The sequence below is a fragment of the Carica papaya genome, chromosome 9 (genome assembly GCF_054855325.1).
Source record: "Carica papaya isolate Zhongbai chromosome 9, ASM5485532v1, whole genome shotgun sequence".
Taxonomy (NCBI): Eukaryota; Viridiplantae; Streptophyta; class Magnoliopsida; order Brassicales; family Caricaceae; genus Carica; species Carica papaya.
The window spans coordinates 10,230,400-10,246,633 of record NC_142317.1 but is presented as its reverse complement, the minus strand read 5'-3'; the positions used below and the strand labels follow the sequence as shown (position 1 = coordinate 10,246,633).

At 36.2% G+C, this 16,234-nt stretch overlaps 2 protein-coding genes across 5 annotated transcripts; both read right to left on the bottom strand.

Annotated features, from left to right (window-relative positions):
• Positions 1–36: 36 nt before the first annotated feature.
• Positions 37–2,971, bottom strand: LOC110823009 (lysine histidine transporter 1-like). The gene is made up of 6 exons (XM_088211329.1): positions 2,091–2,971; positions 1,195–1,972; positions 1,004–1,109; positions 764–855; positions 552–620; positions 37–322 (listed from the first exon to the last, which is right to left on the bottom strand). Exons 1-6 carry the CDS (start codon positions 2,276–2,278, stop codon positions 224–226), a joined length of 1,332 nt encoding a protein of 443 aa, XP_088067455.1. The 5' UTR covers positions 2,279–2,971; the 3' UTR covers positions 37–223.
• Positions 2,972–3,121: 150 nt separating this feature from the next.
• Positions 3,122–13,325, bottom strand: LOC110822926 (transcription factor GTE10-like). Of its 4 annotated transcripts, XM_088211326.1 has the most exons (11): positions 13,017–13,325; positions 11,123–12,460; positions 10,974–11,022; positions 10,714–10,872; positions 5,003–5,076; positions 4,817–4,871; positions 4,651–4,734; positions 4,458–4,573; positions 4,276–4,342; positions 4,036–4,166; positions 3,122–3,934 (listed from the first exon to the last, which is right to left on the bottom strand). In XM_088211326.1, the coding sequence occupies exons 2-11, from the start codon at positions 12,440–12,442 to the stop codon at positions 3,650–3,652; spliced, it is 2,340 nt and encodes a 779-aa protein (XP_088067452.1). In that variant the 5' UTR covers positions 12,443–12,460; positions 13,017–13,325; the 3' UTR covers positions 3,122–3,649. The 4 variants fall into 4 exon arrangements, with proteins under 4 accessions (XP_088067452.1, XP_088067454.1, XP_088067451.1 ...); XM_088211328.1 differs by having other exon boundaries at positions 10,714–10,860; positions 11,123–13,325; XM_088211325.1 differs by having other exon boundaries at positions 11,123–13,324.
• Positions 13,326–16,234: the final 2,909 nt, after the last annotated feature.

Sequence of the window (16,234 nt, the reverse complement as noted above, 5' to 3'; positions counted from 1 at the left end):
CGTGGGTGATTTTGGCGCAAAGTGTGAGAATTTGGATCATATAATAATTTCAATTGGTAAATTTGCATAACCATAAATGATGATAATAACGTCACATTGCATCCAACTACAAAGTCAGTCAAGTCTGAAGTCTTAAGTAATTAAAAACATTACAAAATGGAATTTTAATGTTGATGGGCAAAATAAATAAATACAGAAGCTGGATTTTAGTTAAGAAAGAAAACTAAGAGTAGAACTTGTAATCTTTGGCTTGAAGTATGATATTCCTCAATGCGCCAATAGGAGCCAGAACCATTAACAACACGCCAATTACGATACATATCTGCAACATCAACAACAACAGTAAATTATAACTCTTATTTATGTGTATGTGTATGTATATGTGTGTGTATGTATATATATATATAACCATTATTTATAATTATGGCTTAGTATTTGAACAGTTGCCAGAGTAATTATTTTGTGTTTTTCTGAAGTTATAATTATAAATGCATTCTTAATAGAAAATTTTGAAAAAAAAAAAAAAAAAAGAAGAAACAGTATTAACGTACCCAGTTTGTAAACCAAGATAAACTAAACCTTCGAGGTTTGCGGACAGCAAGCCAGATGATGCACGGGAGCTACAAAATCCACAAACGTATATAAATTTTTTTAAAAATATTAATTATAAGCAGAACCTAATCTCCTCATGCATTTACTTTATATACGTAATATATATACGTGTGTGTGTGTGTGTGTTTACATATTTATATCAAGTACTTACAAAGTATGTGGTAGGAGCAAAAGCAAATCCTCCAAAGAAACTGAGTAGTCCGCCGAAGAAAGGGAATGTAATTCCAATAAACATAGTCAATGCTGCACATCCCAAAAACACAATTAGATGAAGTCGTCTGTTACTTATTGCTCCCACATTCTCCTTTGCATATATATGTATGTATATATATATATAAAGTAGGGCAGAAAAGATTAAACCAAAAATATAGAAGAAACGAAAAATGCTCACCAACATAAGCAGTGCGTATGGTGAAACGCAGCAGCTTAGATGGCTTGAACTTCATCTTCAGCACCATGAATGATTCCGCCATGTCAAAAACTGGAATCGCAAACACCTAAAAACCCACATATATACACATACTTATTATTTGTATCAACATAATATGCCAAATTAAATCAGCTAAAAATTAAATAATAAACCTGATAACTCCCGATAACGTGAATCACAACAAACATATTAGCAATTGCAACGAGCCAACCGGGTTTCTCCAGCGACATAAGAATGTTGTCTTCCACACTATTCCCAAAAACTCCATAACCAACCATGGCAACCGGGAAATAACACAGAGCCACCACAATATACGCCACAATCACGCCTTTCCACATGGGTTTCTTCGATGGTTTCTCGGGTGTCGAAGGAATTGTCGCCTGGATTTCCAACACCACATTGTGCCCGGCAAACGCAAAAGCCACATCGCCCAAAGCACTCAGGAAATTAAACACGTTGCCGGCGGTGGTCGATGCTCTCGGTCCATAGCTCACATCCGGATTCACTCCCCTGTGGGCAGAAGCTGTCCAAGCTATGGTGGAGTAACAGAAAGACATGACGGCGGCGGCGAGAGAGATGCCGGTGATGGAATTGAAGCTGGGAAGATGAGAGAGTACGAAGTGAACAGAAGCAAAGATCATAATGAAGTATGTGGTTTTGATGTCTTTGCAGGATGGACAAACTGTGTCGTGGAATTTCTTGAGAGATTTTCCACCGGTGACCATGTAAACAATGTTGACTCCGATTTCAACCATGAGCTGTTGAGGCACCACAATCCAGAGTCCAAGTTTTTCGCCAAAAGCTGCTTGACCCAATTCATGGTATCTGTCAAGTCTCTTCCCGGGAACCATCTCGTGCATCTCCACCATTTGCCATAGTGTATACAGGGTTATCACCCATGAAAGCACCATTATAACAACACCATAACTCCTGAAATCGACTCATCCATCAATACATATTCACACATATACACACAGAGTAGAGTAGAGTACGTATATATATATATATATATAAACAGGGGAAGGAGTATTAGTAATTGCGTGCGTACCATCCAAGTTGAGACATGGCATAAGGAAGACCCAAGACGCCGGCTCCAACCATGGCAGTGACATTGTGAAAAGCAGAGTACCACCACTTGGCGTTTCTGGACTTAGTGATCGGAAGCCAGTCGTTGAGTTCTTTGGAGCTTTCATCGGCTGCTTCCATGTTCTTCTGTGTTTCGGCTGCTTCCGCCATCTCTGAGTTGTTAATCGAAATATGCGCGTATTATGATGGTACGATAAGGTAATGAGAATCCGCGAGGATATGTTAATAAATAACAGATCCATTCCGATCTCCGGAGGGAGGGAGGAGTTTGTTTCCGACTAAAATTCAAATTAAGAGTGCGTGAGATTCCGTACGTTATTCGGGCCGCAAAATAAGGTACCTTCTCTAACCCTATCACTTACGAACAAACCCGCTGGAAATAATGACTAGAAAAACCAGGACGGAAACCCGTAAAGAAGCGCTTCCTGCAATGGTAGCAGGATGAGGTTGATAAGGATGTAGATCGTCACATGGCGTAAGGAATGATCCTTCTGTAAATTTAAGCTGGCCTTACATGGTGTAAGCAATGATCCTTCTGTAAAATTTAAACTGGCCTCATGTTGAGATAGAGAAGGATGCAGCTCATAGGAACAGCAAATACAGTAGCTCCAAGTAGTGGAATTACTCCAAAGCTCTTTCTTTGTGTAAAGGTTGGAAGACACAGAATAAACATCTCCTCCTATGAAGGATAAAAAAATTAATTACCATTTTACATGCTTCAAAAACATAGAACCAATTTCTGAAAGCTGAGTATATAACACCTTTTTACTTTACCCTTATTTCTTATACGTTTAAAAAGATTTCGAACTTCATAAAAATATCAGGTAAAAAAAGATTTCCTTTTCTTTTTTCGTCATATGCCAGATAGAGATGAGTTATTGAGGCGATTGGAGAGAGTTTTCACTTAACAGTATATCATGACGTTAGCATCGCAAGTTAAAGGGCACCACGAGATAAACTAAACCAAGCATATGATTTATGATGGATAGCGTGTAAAGAAAACCCAACATGATGGGGTTGATGGAGCTTCAAAATGGCATTACAATCTAATCCTGGTTACTTTACATTTGGTGACTGACCCTAAAATTATGATGACATGTACAACCACCCAACCCAGAATAGAAACGAAGAAAAAATGATGAAAAAGAAATTACTCTCATCAAAACTCTTTTGCATGGCACAGCCTCCAGAGTTAACAGAAGCAAGGAGAATGTTTTCACTACTCTTCCATTCCCAGACTGCAGCTGGAAACTTGATGTAAAATGGCACCACACTCAATTTAACACGTTACGTAGGATCCAAGCACCATTTGATCCCAGCATCCCAACAGCATTATCACGCTTCTGAAAATCCCATCTCATTTTTCTCTTCTCAAGCTCTAGTTGCAGTTCATCACAAATAGCCCACACAACCAAAACACAGCGCATCAAGAAGACATGGCACATCTAAATGCTTTCTTCCTCGCAATTTACACAGTCCTCGAGTGCCACAACCATTACTGTATGGGAAAAAGAATTGCCGTCAATCAATTTCACCTTCTTCTATATCATTCATAGGCTCTGGTGGACTCTTGGGTGGTTCACCTACTTCCTCCTCTTCCTCTTCCTCATCTGCTTTGATGTATAGTCCTAGCTGTTCCAGAGGGTTACTACTTCCCTGGAGTTTAAAACTACCTAACCCATTCTCAGAATCATCGGGGCTTCTCTCTTCCACAAAACTTGGTAAAAGGTCATCGTTAGCAGTCCTAAGCATTTCTAGATCTTCCATAAACTGACTGTTTCCATTGATATCCACAGTCTTTTCCATCTGTAGGTACACCAGGAAAGTAAATGTATTAATTTGTGCTGCATTTGCAACAACGTTATGGCTTCTTTCCACCATATGAATTCATTGATATCCACAGTTACCTTTTGCAATGCCTGACGCGCAGCTTCTCTCTCCAGTTCTCTCTGCCTTTTAGCTTCAGCTGCAGCCTCAGCCTCAGCTTTTCTTCTAGCCTCTTCAGCAGCTTTGGCCTCTGCTTGCAACCTTGTCTTTTCTGATAACCAACCAATTGAAAACATATTGAGTCAAATCTCCAAATGGCTTTTAAATAATACGTCTCAAACCAAGGACATATAAAAACTGCATCTCTAATGGTGGAAAACCTTCTTTTTGCCGCCTTTCTAGCTCCTCTCTCTCCAATCTCAGTTTCTCAGGATCCCGCTTTTCACCCTGATCTCAACAAAAATTTTACAGTGTTTGAGAGAGAACCTAAAGAAAAATGATTTAGAGTAAAACAAAAAAACCAAACTAACTAAACCATACACATAAGACCACTTCAACCAACCTTCTCAAGTGCCTTTTCTCGAGCTTTAAGTATGGTGTCTGCAAAGCGGCTCCTCAATAGAGCAGCCCGATAGAGCTTTTTGGGGGAGGCTTGCCTCTCAGATGGAGCACTCTCCCCTATAACGTTACATCATGATGGGTGAGATGATGCCCCAAAAGAAACAGCAGAGAGTCTTCTTAATGATTATGCTTACCCTCTTGATGGCCATCTTCCTCGACAGCATTGAGCCTACCCTGAGAATCAAGCTCAATTTGACTCAACCCATTTAAAGGTCCTGCTGAAGAGAATGAAAAGCTTAGGAAGCCAATTGGATTAAAAACCATATCCAGAGTATGTATACACAAGACTAAGAAACTTACGAACTCCAGCACTCTGAATCATTTGGTCAGGACTTGTTCCAGCACTCATCATGCCCTAATAGAAGAAGAAAGGGGAAAAATAATGGAATGAACTAAAAATGAGTCAACATAAATCAAGTATCATCAGTACTACACTTAACCTAGGGCTCAGGATAATAGAATCAAGCTTCACCACAAGAAATATACCTTCGTAGCACTAGCAGGAATGAGAGGTTTTGCAGTATCAGATTCACCGCCAGATGAACTTCCAGAATCTGAACCTGAAGGGGAAGTAACATAAAAAAAAAAAAAAATTACTATGACTATAAAATTAGATAAGCAAACAAATAAGGACTTTAATGTCTTAGTCTTATGTAAAGAGCATGTACAAGCACATACACAATGAGATAAAGTACCACTTGTAAACTTCTCATCCACAGCCTTTAAACAAGGTTTTTAGGATGATAATATATTTTCCAGACTACATAAGAGAAACCAATTTACTTGACAACCTTTTTGCCACCATCTTGACTTAGCCCATACCAACAGGAAAATGAAGGTGAAAAAAGACATAACCAGAAGCCATCAGAAATTAGCGAATCCTATGCTTCATGAACTTAATATCTAAGTCACACTTAAATTGTGAAGGAAAATTAAATTGACCGGACAAATCCCAGGTCCTTGACCAACTCGCTCTTAGAGGAGGGAAGTATTAACCAGCTAACCTGAGGCAGATAATTCAATACTGAATAAATGGGCTCCCCCTTATTTTGCAAAGAAATTAGTAAAATATTTTTGTTTTCTTCTTTATTCTAAAAAATAATTACATTTTAACATATATAGTTTCTATGATATATTAGAACTCATTCAATTATAGTCAAATTTTATTTACTTATTTATGATTGCAACATTATTTTCAACATAGATTAATGTTAAAAGACACGTGAGTTTCCTGTTAGTCGTTGAACTAAATACTCATTTTTCCTACTAGTGAAATCTCAGGGTAGAGAACTGTCACCAAAAAAACAAAACCATAGTTTTATTTAGATGTATCAAAGAACAATAGTTGAAACTACAATTTATCCTAATTGTAATCACGATACAAGAATTTTCAGACCAACCTTAAAGCAAATAAAACCATTAACTCCTCTCCAGCAAAAGAAATTGCGCAATCTTGCCCATGGAGAGACAAAGATCTTAAGTATTTAGAATCAGTAAAGACCTACCAGACGACACCTTGAGAGCAATTTCTCACTCAAAATTGCCAAAGCATAGGGAAGATGACTTATTGTTCAGGAAGATTTCCGCCCTTAAAAACTCATTTGCCAATTCTTTCAACATCAATTGCTTATAATTTGCATATAAATTGAAAGTATTAATTTGGGAACTTCTAATCACTAGATTCTTGTTAACTATTTTGCATATTGATTTCTTGTACTTAACCACTTTAATCAGTCTTGTATCTCATATTCTTACTATTCATGACCAACTTAAATCCTCCAACTGATGGTCAATGTTGAACCATTCATGATGTAAAAAAGATAAGCAATTATAATTTCACCGAGCAACACTACCCAAGATCCATGCTTGTCGTACTTAATCAGCAAAGCCTACCAGACAATACCATCCCAGCAATTTTTCACCCAAAATTGCCATTATGTACCAAGATCATTTTATTGTTCGGGCAGACTTTTGCCCTTAAAAACTCATTTGCCAATTCTTCAACATCAATTGCTCATAATCTGCATATAAATTCAAGCATTAATTTGGGAACTTCTAACAACTAGATTCTTGTTAACTGTTTCAAATATTAATTTCTTATACTTAGTAACTTTAGTTGGTCCTATACTTCAGCTTCTTACCATTCATGACCAACTTAAATCCTCCAACTGATGTGAAGCATTAAATCATTCATGGTGTAAAGGAGACAAGCAGCCATAATTTCACTGAGCAACACTATTCAAGATCCATGCTTGTTGCATTCCGTATCGTCTATCTAATTATATTTTTTCTATTAAAAAAACTACATATTATTCAAGCTTCGGAACACCTCTGCTAGATAAAGAATTTACAATGCACAGCCAAATCCAAAGTGTTTGATTGAGCCAATGCAAACAGCATGGGTAAGACCCATCTCTCAAGCCTGACTTGTGTTGGGCACTCTCCAACACAAGTCCATGTTCTAGACATCTTAGTATTCTTATACCAAATTGCAAAAAAAAAAAAAAAAAAAAAAAAATCATCTTCTCATGCCTTTACATCGCACAACATCAGTTGTATGGCACAACAAATGTTGCGGCTTCTATTTTGACAAAAAAACACTATGTTCACTGGCTGGCATTAGATGGTCCTAGCTCATTAAATACTACTTACTAGCCCATATGAAAGTTTTTGAAAAAAAATTTCTTCCAGTTACAACATCAATGGCCAACAAGCAGCCACAACTACCATTGGAGGCAAACAATTTTTGGATGCTACAGTAATTGCAAAAGTGATGGACTTATTAAAAAACGAGAATGGATAAGTATTACGGAAGCTTGACATGAAAAAGGCCTATGATCATGAGGCCTGGAATTTTCTGTTCTATGTGTTGAATAGATGGGGATTTGGAGCAAAATGGCGTTTGTTTATGACAGCTGACTCCTTCCTTTGCAACTGTCGTAATGGCGGCCTGTCCAGATTTTTTGGCCCCTAGGGATCAAGGATCCTTTATAAAGATGCTGCACAGGTGCGTCACTGATCTTTTGCTTGGCACATTATTCTGTAAACCAAATCACCAAGCCTTACTTAATATCAGATGGTTGGCAAAGACTATGTTGGTTTTGTTGGTGATACGAGGGACTAACCTGGCAAGAGTTCTAGGCGTCAAATTAGAAATCCACCTCTGAAGTACTTGTGTTTGCCTTTTGGGGCTAATTTCACCTCGGTACGAGACTCAGTTGAAAATAGATTCAAGTCTAATTTGGTTGGTGGAAAGAAATTTGCTATGGTGGAGGAAGAAAAATGACACTTATCAAGAGCACTCCCGCTAATATTATAACTTAGGATTTGTCAATGTTAACAATTCTCAAGCTAGTATGCGAAAAAAATTGGAAGTCCAATTTAATGATAGGTTCTGAGGGAAATTCTGATGAGGAAAGGGGATTCTGTCATCAACCTGAGTGATTGGGAAGTCAACAATTATGTTAACCTTATTTCAGGTTCTTTCAAAAAGCGCAAGACCAAACGAGGCTCTGGACAATTCATTCTGGAAGCTAAACCCTAAAGGGGCTTTCTCTATAAAATCCTATTATCTACACTTGTTTAAAAGGGAGCTAGCAAAAAATTCCCCTTGTAGCAGATTTGGAAGATCAAAGGCTCACCTTTTTTGGCACAGAAAGAGGTAGAGGAATGAATTTAACTGACAACCTATCAAAAGGGGGAAAATTATGGTAAATTGGTACTATTTGTGTAACAAAGCAGCAGATTCTTGCAACCATAACCTTTTGCGATCAAAATCTTCGGATGAATTGCCTGATGGCCAAATAAGTGAGGGATGAGCTTCATGCCTTGAGAGGAATGCAGGGGATAAACACTGCAACAAGGACCTGAACCTTATCGCCTTGGTTACCTCTTAGGTCAATTAGAATAAAAGAAATATACGAGCTTTTGAGGCATCCAGTTTACTTTCGATAATTTGAACATTTATGCTTCCAAAACCTAAACTTTTTTATTAAGGACCATCCTCTTTATGCACATAAAGATTTTGGGAACTTTATAGATATTTGGACTTGAAAATAATTTGTATAATTGCACTCCCCTAGTGCTTGTCTTCGTGCCCTAACTTCTGTGTTGAACCCAGACCCCAGGGCACCCAGCAACGATCTCCTCCATGACCCCATAACGGCCTACTTCTGCCATTGCAGGAGTTTGCTTCGTCAATGTTCCTATCCCATTTAAAAGGGAACCCGGATTATATTTACCGCGACGGAGCAGTTGGCAACCATGAGAAAAAGAATCACCAGTGAAGCAGAATGAAGCAAGGCTCATGCTTCCTCGAGAAATCTGATTCGAGCAACAAAAAAGCAAAACCTAGGTCGACGCAGATGGGAATCAAAGAGGGAATGAACAGCTCCACAACCAGCAAAGGAAACTCCAGCAATGTCAAAAGCTAGGTCGTTAATGGGTGCTATGTGCTCTGGAGTTTGGGTTCAATGCAAAAGGTAGGGTACAAAGGAGATGGGTGCTATGTGCTCTGGAGTTTGGGTTCAATGCAAAAGGTAGGGTACAAAGGAGATGGGTGCTAGGTGCTTTGGGGTTGGGTTCAACGCAGAAGGTAAGGCACAAAGGAACCGGGTGCTGGGTGCTGGATGGCAATGGAAATTCCTATGGTGTGGCAATGGAAGGAAGTAGGGCATGGAAGAGGTAAGGCATGAAGCAAATTCCTGTGTTGTGGCGATGAAAGCTATGGGGTTTGGGGTCAAAGCAAAAGGTTGGGCATGAGCCTTTCACAATGTGCTTTTGAGTTGGTCCATGTGGACACCACATGTTGATGGCGTGGCATTCACGTGGTATCGACTTAAATATGTCAGCGACCATACGTGGCCATTACTTACAGTGTTAACAAGTAATAACGGCCAATGGTGCAATTTGAACATTACTTACAGCAAATTCCTGTGTTGTGGCGATGAAAGCTATGGGGTTTGGGGTCAAAGCAAAAGGTTGGGCATGAGCCTTTCACAATGTGCTTTTGAGTTGGTCCATGTGGACACCACATGTTGATGGCGTGGCATTCACGTGGTATCGACTTAAATATGTCAGCGACCATACGTGGCCATTACTTACAGTGTTAACAAGTAATAACGGCCAATGGTGCAATTTGAACATTCTTCATAATACAAAATTGATTTGCACCCAAAAAAAAAACCATGATGCAATTTGAACATTTATCTAAACTACAGGGTGAAATATGGTGTTCCCACCATATTCGAAACCTTAAAAGCTCAAAATATGAGATGAATTCACTTTTTTTATTGTGAAATAAAAATGTTGTAGTATTGACATGAAATGAATTCACTAGAAGCCACCATTACCATGGCCTTCTAACACAGGATAATGTAGAAACCTTTTTTTTTTTAAGATAAACAGGGTGATGTAGAAACCTTTAAATAACTGTTCACCCCAAGGGGTAACAGCTCAAAAAAAGACTACAATCATCTAAAACAGTATGGAGGAACAGAATCTCATTCCTTTCAGAAATCTTGTCATCATTTTAGTAGTTATTCATGTAATTCATTTCCCACGACAGAAAATGAGGTTTTTTTTTTTTTCTGAAAGAAGACAGAAAATGAGGTTTATATTTCAGAAGTAAAGAAATATAAATAAATGTTGCATTACCCTAGGATGCACTTCAAAACTCAAAGCTACTCATTGGGCATAGAGGACATTTCTCAAATACAGAAAGGTCTGTCTCTAATGTATGCTTTGATGTTGCAAGATGCAAGATGATTTTTCAAACTACTGGCACTGTCAATACATATATGCATTTCTCCTTCCGAAGGAGAAAAAATTAAAATATGAAGAAATAGAAGGTTCAAATAAACAAATACCACTAGACAAAGACCATGATCCTCAACACAAAATTACTCGCGGGGCATAAAGGGCACTTTCCCAATACAAAAGTAATAAAGTCTACTGTATGCTTTAAACTTGTAAATTTGCTACTAAAACAGATAATGCCAATCATCACATAAATATAAACGATTCTAACCTCTAAAAGAGACATATAGATAGATAGATAAATAGAGTGAGAGAGAGGGTGAGAGAGAGGGAGAGAGAGAGGGAGAGAGAGAGGGAGAGAGAGGAAGAGAGGGAGAGAGAGAGAGGGAGAGAGAGGAACAGAAGCCATGAAATAATAGAATGTTCAAATAAACTCGTACCACTAGATGAAGAGCCTGATTCACTGCTGGAGCTACTTGAACTACTCCTTTTGCTGTTCCTATGAGCTGCACCCTTCTCTACCTCTAGCGAAGGGCAGTATGAGACAGGAGGATCATTAAGACCTACTATATCTACATCTTCATCAGCTGGATCATTGCCTAAAAACCAAATCAGCATGGAAAATACTAAATGCTCCAGGCATTTAAAGTTCAATATTAACAATTCATAAATAGATAGACATGTGCCATGTAAAAGTTACCTTTTCCTAGTGGCACTGATGAATTGCTAAATCCTGATTCATTAGCGATCTAAAACAAGAAAGCCATGAAAGAAGATATGTATAAAATGCTGATCTACTGGAGAAAGATGATAAACAAGATATCTAGAAAGGATGAGAAAGAGATTCACCTCCATTTCACAAAGTTCAAGTTTTGCATGGGTTTTCTGTCTCTCCAGCAAATAGACATCTAAAAGCTGTTGTAATTTGTACAATGTTTCCTGATTAAAGGCAAAGATATCAATCTCAATCTCGTCCTCGCCAGTCTGCATAGCACCAGAACTTTGCTCTTTAAGGAAGTTAAGAATGTTATCGGGCAGTTCTCCCAGCAAAGCCTCCAACTCTGCACTCAATTTGCTCTTCTCCTCATAAGTCATGTTTTGCCTAGAAAGCTGCTCTAACTTGACCTTAGTGTCATTTGAGGTCATTTTCTTAGTCTTTGATGCTAATGCTCCAGAAATCGTCTGAGTTTCTGCCCCAGCACTTTCTTTTGAAGGCACTGACGGTGGTTCTGTAGCAGAAAGCTTCTTCTCTATGGCTTTCCATCTCGTTTCAAAATATTTACCAAGTTTCTCAGCCATAGAATGGACATGATGTCCAGGGGGGTTGTAAGTCATAGCATTAGAGAAAGTAAGTCGTATATCTGCAGCAAATTCCAATGGACTAGAATATTCACCTGAAGCAATCTTGCTCTTCACTGTCCCCAAATCCATTGGATGCTTAATCACAGTAAAATAATCAGGAATGTTGAACTTGACCACATCAACTGGAGTGTTAAACATATAACCTTGCGGTTGATTCATCAAGCGATTAAGTAAAGTCTCACACTGTTGCATAAATATGCCTTCTGAGTTACTTGCAGATACAGCTTTCTTCGCTACTTTAAAGTGCCCAGAGGCAGTCCTTTTTGTGCGGGCCCCATAGCGTCCTGGAGCTCGTTTCTTGCCCTGTGAACTCAAAAACCCTGATTTATTCCGGAAATTATCCAGTGGCAACCTCTTCTGCCCATCAGGGCAGCTCCAAATATCACTAGAAGGTGAAAATGCAACCACATTAGAACTTAAAGAGGCAACTCTTTTCTGAAGTATCCGGACCTGTTCAAGTTCCAATTTCAACCTTGACTCCAAATCTTTCCTCTCACTCTTTGACATCCTTGACAATGACAGGACTTGCATTGGGACACCAAAACTATCATAGCTTTCCGTGTTCAAACAAATGCATTTCCTTTTTGGAGCATAGGAATCCTCTGAAGCTGTCATCTCCATATCAACTCGCCCTGAACTTCCCAAACCCTCCGACTCAGCCATGGTCTCCACAGCATGCCGATAATCAGGTATAAAACCAGAAGCATGCCCTTTAGAGTACTTCCTAGATTTCCCTATCATTTGTACAAATGAACAAGTTTTTGATTCCCTCTGTCCAAGGAAGTCTATGGGAACAGTTGGTGCCATAAGATCAACTTCCAAGAGCTGCACATATCAACTTTGACTATAAGTTTTGTACTCTTTCATCAACTTCATTAAAAACCAGATCCCCAGTTTTAGTCACAATATCTAGCTCTGAGACACGTTACAAGTGATTGGAAAAGGTTATTCCCATTCAAAACTTAATTTTTTTAAAAAATCGAAATGAGGTCAAAAACAATACTTTAGAATCCTCAACTCCCGTGTCTGCAACATCCTTGAAGTTATATGGTGAGTCCAAAAGTTCTAAAATGTCATCATGTTAACATTTCACAGTCTTCTGTATTATGCACAATACAAATCTTTACATACTTGTTTATGATAGTACCTTATCCTTTTCATACCACGAAGAATGACGAATATTTATAAACCCAGAGTAAAACCTTCACTGATCAATATCCAAGAAATACGACACCGAAAGTTCCAAACTAGATTTCCTTATAATGCCGCTCAAACGCTCAATTCACTCAACTTCTTCATTCTCGAAGCACAAAGAATACCCAAAATAATCCTTTTGAAAAAAATCGATGAAATAATTGAACCAAAAAGAATTAATACTTACGCGAGCAGAAAAGACGAATCCTAGATCCTTCGAGCATAAACCCCATTAAAAGAAAGCCCTAGATCGAGTCGACCCTTAGGAATTGCAACGAGACGGGCGCAAACAGAAAATTGGTTGTTTATAAAACCCTAGAATCTGCTTCACGAGAATCCAATACAAAACCTAGATCTCGCAAAGGGTACCGTTCATTCGAAGAAGACGGTAAGCGGGAGAAAGAAATCCTTCCTCGCAAATCTTGAAACAAGAAAAAGAGAAGAGAAAGAAAGAAAAAAAGGGAGCGGTATTAAAGCTTCAGGTCGCTGGGGTATATCGTTTTGCGTCCGTACTTATAGACCCAATGCCCTCGTTGCCCGCCGCTATTAAACCAATCTGAACCGTTCATTTTGTGTACGTGATGACATCTAACGGATTCATACATCCACCATCTGATTAGATCTAGCGGCTGAAATAAGTCTACGTCTCTCCCGCATAGATCCTCAAGATTTAATTACATTCATCTAGAACATATTACAGAAATGCAATAATTGCAATATTGAATTGTTAAGGGTACTCTCTAGAGTAGATAATTTAAATATACTCGCTGGTATTTGCACGTCCCTCGAGTTTGAGGACACGTGGCCGTTTCAAAGGAGCGAGTGTTGAAGAAGATAACGTGGAAAGAAGAAAGTTATCTACCACGTGTCGCGATTGACTTTTCACCGTCACGTGACGCGGCAAGTAAGTCACACGTGCTGGATTTGGAGCCGCAATGACAGCTTGGTCTTTTTTGATTTTTCACCAACTTGCCTCACTTCAATATTTTTGGTCCGGGCTTCCGACATCACTTCATGCCTAATTAGCTAATAATTTATATAATTACCATTGTGATTAGATTGTATAATTGTTATTAAAATTTTACAAATCAACGTACAAATTTTAAGATTAATTCAATTTAGTAACAAATTGTATGTTTATGAATGAATTAATTATCATAAATTGTGAGAAATTTTAAAAAATCTATGGTAAATCATATTATTAATTTAATTTTAGTGAAACACTTAAATTTAATTAAAACTAAATCTAACTAGATACTTGAATAAAAAGTATTTTTATGAATCAATTAATCATCATAAACTGTGAGAAATTTTTTAAAAAAAATTATAGTAAATCGTATTATTAATTTAATTTTGTGCAAAACTTGAATTTAATTAAAATTTAGTTTGATTAACTACTTAAATAATTTGGTTTTATTTATTATAAGAATATAATATTTAACAGTTTTCTTGTCTGTAATATAAATTTTTTAAATATTTAAGTTTTTGATAAATTTTTTTTCTTAAAAAAAAAAAGTCATATAACTTATCATTAGATTTCATCAATCAATTTAATAACTACTCACTTTGTATATATAAATCTTATAATGGTTTGAATGGCTTACTTAATTTTATTAAATTTCAATAAAAATCATTTTAAAAGAAAATTTGAACTTTGTAAAACTCTTTTCATTTTAAAATATTGTAAGTAATTTTACATTTAGAATATCTCTTTCAAATTTTTAATAAATTTAGAATATATTATTTATGTTCTATTTGAAATTTATTTAAAATCTAATTTTATATACAAAAAAATTTAAGAGTTAGTTTGTTCTTACATACTTTAAAATTTGTTATTAAGAGCATGATCTAATTTTATTTTGACATCTAGCAATGTGTTATAACTCCAAGAAACATTTAAGTTAATCTTGAGTATATATACATTAGTTTAATTTCTAAATACGCTCACTCAATTTATTATTTTCGAGAATGAGTTTAAATTAAACATAACTGTAAAATCATATAAGGTACATCTTTAAAATAAATGTCATTGAGGAACTTTTTTTTTATCATAAGATGATCACGAATTTTTATGACAATCTAAAAATACAATTATAAAATATTAATTATATATCTTGTGATTTTAATCATCAATCATATAAATTTTAAAAATTTAAATTATACTTAACTAAAAATTTGACTAGAGCACATAAAAAAATTCTCTATATCTTACTAACCTTATATAAGATATATATTGTAAAACTAAGTCTAAAAAATAATTTTATATAATTATTATTGTATAAATTCTAATTTGAATGTAATAAATATTTCACATAAGAATTTAATTCTCAAATTATTATATTGAGTTTGTTTATGTAATAAGCCTATATAATATTATTATAATATAATGTATTCTGATTTACTCAATTTGAGTGATATAAATGACCATAAAACTAGTAATTTCATAAAATTATATTTACAGATGATATATCTTATTATCATAATTATTGTGATCATATTCTTGTTCCATAATTTGTTGGATATTTATTGTTATAATAAATGTTGAATTTTCAACATTCATAGAGAAGCAACATATAAGTGTATTAATTACCTTGAAAATAATATTTACATGACTATAATAATCTTATATGCACTACATGTAATTTTACAGGGTTATAATAATGTCTTGTATGCAATACATGTAATTGAATGTGAAAAGCATTTTCATAACATATAAACTAGACATATATGCATGCTTCAAGGATGATGAATTTATGCATGCTTCCACTAAGACTCTGGTCAAGCTATACTTGGCGTAACATCCCTGTTGATAGAGAATAGTTGCAGGAACATTTGCATTAGCGAATAGATAATAGGAATAAGGTATATATTTGGGAAGACAAATGGCTACCTATACAGTAGCCATGAAAGTTTCGATTCTAATGCCACTTAATGTTGATGTTACAATGGTATCTTAGTTGATGATGTCTAATTCACAAATATGCAAGACTAATAAGATATGTTCTTTATTTTTATATCATAGGATGCATAAAAAATTGTTTGTAACGGCCCTGGAAATAAAATGAAAATGTATAAATTTATTTTAAGTGCATAAACGAAATAAAATAGATTATGATTAATATCCCTTACACAATAATCAAAACGAATTAAACGTATGAAAAAATAAGCTAACTAAAGAAAATACTATGAATGAATACTATAGGAAAAACTAATAAATTCTTATGCTTTTACTCGTCGTCTTCCTATAGAACGGACTCAAGAACCAAGTCCTCCTGATCTAAAATGGTTAAGTAAGAAATGAGCTACACTAGCCCAGTAAAAACATCACACTATCTCACTGTCACAGAAGTAAAGGTTGGTGAAAACAAAAACGACCAATGAAGCATAATTTATAACAAACTCATT

Bases quoted from the DNA above. Each gene is read 5' to 3' on its own strand.
- LOC110823009 (XM_088211329.1), bottom strand. From the start codon at position 2,278: ATGGCGGAAGCAGCCGAAACACAGAAGAACATGGAAGCAGCCGATGAA. The intron at 1,973-2,090 runs GTACGCACGCAA...AGTCGATTTCAG, and splicing joins GCCATGTCTCAACTTGGATG to GAGTTATGGTGTTGTTATAA. The intron at 621-763 runs GTAAGTACTTGA...TGGATTTTGTAG, and splicing joins TTGCTCCTACCACATACTTT to CTCCCGTGCATCATCTGGCT.
- LOC110822926 (XM_088211326.1), bottom strand. From the start codon at position 12,442: ATGGCACCAACTGTTCCCATAGACTTCCTTGGACAGAGGGAATCAAAA. The intron at 5,077-10,713 runs GTACGAGTTTAT...CTTCCCCTTCAG, and splicing joins ATCAGGCTCTTCATCTAGTG to GTTCAGATTCTGGAAGTTCA. The intron at 4,167-4,275 runs GTTTTCCACCAT...GTTGGTTATCAG, and splicing joins AGAAAGGCGGCAAAAAGAAG to AAAAGACAAGGTTGCAAGCA.